Below are 5,000 nucleotides of genomic sequence, written 5' to 3' on the forward strand. Positions count from 1 at the left end.
TTCGATTAGAACGAAGAAGAAGAAAGAAGAGGAGGAGGAGGAGGAGGAAGAAGAAGAAAAAGAAGAAGTGTGTTTGTTTGTTTGTTTTGTGTCGCAAAAAAAGTGCCGAAAGTGTGGATACCTTGAACTCGAAGTCGCGTACGGCGCTGCCACTGGCGGCCCTGCTGCCATCATCATCATCATCATCATCATCATCATCGTCATCATCGTCATCATCGGCCCCGCTGCCACCGGCGCTTCCACCAAGAGGAAGGCAGCAACAGCTCCCTTGCCGCCCCCCGCCCATCCGTTCATCCATCACCGGTGTGCTGTGCGGGCCGACGACGAAAACGACGAAGACGGCGCTGCCGCCGCCGCCGCCGCCGCCGACGACGACGACGACGACGACGACGACGACGATAACAACAACGACGACGACGACGACGACGACGACTGCGACTGCTACTGCAACAGCGACAGGGACTACGACAACGACGACGTCGACGACGATTACAACAATAACGACGACGACAAACGCGAGCAGGACGACGTTGCCCGCAGCCCACCAAGGCGAGCCGTCCCTCGTACCGCCTCACTATCCTGCGCCTCCACGGCCCCCGACTAGAAACGGTGAGTAACTCTATCTAACGTTCTAAAAACCTTTTCGTATCTCTACGTATATATATATATATATCTTTCACCTTCCGATCGGCGGACGTCCTTGCGTTCCACGGAGATATGGACAACGCTCCTCTTGTTCTTATTTTTCTTTTCTCTACTTTTTTCCCCCCTTTTTTTTTTCTTTTTTCGTTTTCCTTTTTTATTCCGAAATCTCTATATCGTGTATATATATATATATATATATATATATATATATATATATTACATATAAATCGCCGAGGGAAATGTTTACTTTCTGTTCCCTTCTAAATCCTCCTTCGCTCTTATTATCGCTCAGAGTGTTCTCTCTTCTACGGTTTTTATCGTTCGCGCATCTGAGATTCGTCCTTACGGTCGTTACCGTTTATTATAGTTTGCCGTTTCTATATCCGCGTGTATATATATATATATACACATATTTATATATATATTTGCAAGAGAGGGAGAGAGAGAGAATCTTCACGATTATTCGACGATAAACGTCATGTCGTATATTTCTTTACGATTGGACTCAAAAAAGTAGAAAATATCATTGTCCGTGCAGATTTGAAAATGGCGCTCTTCCAATATTTCTCTCTCTCTTTCTCTCTCTTTCTATATATATATATATATATCTGTCTTATCTTTCTATCTTCATTCACCAAAAGCAGCGAGATTAATAATATAGAGAGGCGTACGCGGATTACGTATCCCTGGAACGTGTAATTCATGTGTACGTTGTAACAACAACGTCAGGAGAGGATCGGGTTCCGGTAATCAAGATTCTACGAGCGCGCACTCTATCTGCTCCGTTTAGCATATTATTCTGCGACGTAAGAAAATCGCGTGACTCCTTCGTGAATCTCGGAAGCAAGGAAAGCGCGTCTCTCTTTTTCTCTCACTATCTGTCTCCGGAAGCCTACGCACCTACTACGCGCCCACATTAAATCCGCGCTCACGACGGACTATTCATGTAAACATATACATAGAAGTGTAACGTGAAACGTTTCCACTGCTGAGAGCAAACGCGGTAGAGGCATACATACATACATACATACATACATACATACATACATGCATACATGCATATATACATACATGCATACATACATACATACATATATATATCCTCAATATATATCCTTCTTCTCTACCTTTCTCGCGTTCAACATTCTTTCGAGGTTGTTCATCGAAGGTGTGTGCGCGCGCGCGAGCGCAAATGCGAACGCGAAAGAACGAGCGAGTGAACGCGCACCTACTCTCTCGCTTTTGAATGGCACAACACGAAGAGTGGTTCTCTCTCTCTCTCTCTCTCTCTCTCTCTCTCTCTCTCTCTCTCTCTCTCTCTAACGCACGCTCCATTCTGTTGTTTTTCACTCGGCGCCGATTTCAAATGGCGAGGTCACACGACTTTGTGCCAACTCTTCTATCGGTGCGCGGTCAGGCGCCTGTGACCGGTTATATGTATGTTGTGTGTAGATTGAGTCACACGGCTACTCTTTCGTAGAAGAGGAGAGCAAACGAGAGAGAAAGAAAGAGAGACAGACAAAGAGAGAAATAGAGAGAGAGAGAGAGAGAGAGAGAGAGAAAAAGAGAGAGAAAGAGAGAGAATCTACTCGTTGCCGGAGCGTGCCGAGACGTGACGGTGAATGAAATGCGCGTGAGCGCCAGCGCGCAAAACCCGCCCGCCCGTACTTTCCCTCCCTCAATCCCTCCGTTCTCCTGCTCCCGTCCCTTCCCTTCCGTAGAAAGTTTTGCGAGAAAGTCACCAACACACACACTACCTTTCCATTCGTGAAACGCGTACGCACGCGCTCTCCTCACCTTCCCTCCTCCTCCTCCCCCCTCCTTCTTCTCTTCCTTCGTCCGTCCTCCTCTTCCTCCTCCTCCTCCTCCTCCTCCTCCTCCTTTTTCTCCTGCCCTTCATTCACTCTCGCTTTCGGTCATGCGCCGCGCCCTCCTCTTACCTCGTCTCTCTACATCCAACAACCCTCTCCCTGCCCCCCTATCATGCCACCCCACTTCTCTCATGATTTCGCTCCCCTCCACACTTCTCTTCATTAACAAAAATATATCCAATTTCTTTTACGTAAACACCAATGTTGGCTCTCTTAACTTAGTTAGTTATTTAGTAATTTGCTTATTTTGATAATTCATAAATGAATATTTCGTTGTTGTTGTTGTTATTATTATTATTATTATTATTATTATTATTATTATTATTATTATTATTTTAATTTTTATCATAGCTCGATAGAAGAAAACTCGATTTCCAATGTTTCCCGCCTTATTCTTTTTTTTTCCTTCTTCTCCTTTTTGCCTTTTCCCCGCCCTGTTCACGCGGCTGTACCACGTGACTCTTTCTCCCCCTCTCCCTCCCACCTTCTCTCTCTTTTTTTGTTTTTTTTTCTTTTCTTTCTTTCTTTCTTTCTCTCTCTTTCTCTCTCTCTCTCTCTCTCTCTCTTTCTTTCTTTCTTTCTTTCTTTCTTTCTTTCATTATTTCTTTCTTTCTCTTTATATATATACATATATTTTTTTTTCTTTTTCTATCTAACTTTGAATAGATATCATACTGCGCGTTTTATTTCCCCCTCTCCCTCCTCTTCCTCCTTCATCTTTTGTGATTCACGGCTGCTAATGCCATTTGTTTTACCTTGCCGTGTCGGACTTTCGTCGGGCATGCAATATATATATGCAAGTGTACATACGTATATATATATATATATATATATATATATATGTATGTATGATGTATGATGTATGTATGCATGCATGCAAGTATGCAAGTATGTGTTGGTGAAAGGCACGATCCCCGCCTTTTAGTACGGCGACCGAGCCAAGGTGCATATCGCGTTTTGCGAGCGTACTCCGTTCGTAACTGCAAATACGCTGAATAGACACATATACATGTACGTAATGTAGTATGGCTACATCTGCATCTGCATCTGCATGCATTCATGTATATACGTATATACATAGTATATATAATATGCATATATATATGCATATATATGTATATATATATGCATATATACGCTTGATACCGCAAACGTCGACCTGGTATGAATGAGACCACGATTTCCGTGCATGACGATAGTATTATATACTACTTATATATATTTATGTATATGTAATATATGTGCGTTTCTTACATACTCATGTGTATATATATATATATACATATATTATATATATATATATATATATATATATATATATATATATATATATATATACATTTGGTGTTTATTGCCAGTCGCAAAGAACACCTGAGATCATTCGAAGAACAAAAAGAAATATAACGTTGGACGTTGTCTATCGCAAAAGAGTAGTTTGTTTAATGACTTTGACTTCTTCAATGGCCCGACACTACGAGCGTGTAACGATTAGATAGAGATTAGCTTGTGATTATTTTCTTTCCTAACCGTGAATCGTACGAGTTCTACTTATTCACTACGTACTATGTACTTTTATATATATATATATATATATATATATATATATATACAAATGTACACGTATATGTATACACACATGTGAGAATCTTTTTTGGCAATCCCCGACACGCTCCGATAAACATCAATGATACGGATCTGGTTTATTAATGAGAGTAATTAAATTTATTTTGACCTTACTAGAGGATGTTCATTTATACAAATCATTCCTTTCTATTCATGATTCACGATCCATGAATTATTTATTCGAAAGAAATGTACATACATACGTACGTATCTACACATATAAATACACACATACTTACACACGCATATATATATATATATATATACAATGTTTAAAAAACATTTTTCAAGAAAGTAGGAATGATTTTTCTTCGTTCAATACGCATAACGACTTTCTTAGATCGACCTTATTTGGATCTAATTTTATACTAGAACGGTGTCTGTATGTTACTTTTCGATAACGAGTTCGAGAACGATTGATCGATCGATCGATATCGTTTTACCCAATACATATATATATATATATACACAAACACATACATATACATTGTATGTATAGAACTCGTGACACGTTCTGTTAGAAAAGAGGCCGCCATTGGTAGTTTTCGCAATAGTAAGAGATCGTCTAGCACCTCTATCCACAATCCACGATCGAACTGTATCAGATCGAAGAGTCGTACTCGAATTTCGGTACACAGCCGTGTTTCTCTTGAATAACGCAAGAATACCGCAGCACGCTATCTCCGTGTTTGCCAACCCCGTTATCTCTCGTTCCTTCATCGTTCTTTTCCCTTGCCTCTTCACCGTCTCTCTCTCTCTCTCTCTCACTCGACTGCTCGTTGACTCTCCTCTCTTCTCTCTCTCTCGATTCTGTCTCTCTTTCTCACTGTCAGTGACTCCGGTTGTACCTTCTGTTGCTTT

The 5,000-nt window shown here is 41.1% G+C and overlaps 1 protein-coding gene across 1 annotated transcript in view; it reads left to right on the top strand.

Annotated features, from left to right (window-relative positions):
- Positions 1-5,000, top strand: part of sty (sprouty signaling antagonist) — a 30,536-nt gene that overhangs the window by 5,067 nt on the left and 20,469 nt on the right. The window contains exon 2 of the mRNA XM_035885504.2: positions 1-609. This exon is cut by the window's left edge and continues 55 nt beyond it. Coding sequence (XP_035741397.2) covers positions 1-609 — 609 coding nt within the window. The remainder of the gene's footprint in view (positions 610-5,000) is intronic.

Source organism: Vespa mandarinia, chromosome 4, assembly GCF_050613455.1.
Source record: "Vespa mandarinia isolate Hongniang chromosome 4, ASM5061345v1, whole genome shotgun sequence".
NCBI lineage: Eukaryota > Metazoa > Arthropoda > Insecta > Hymenoptera > Vespidae > Vespa > Vespa mandarinia.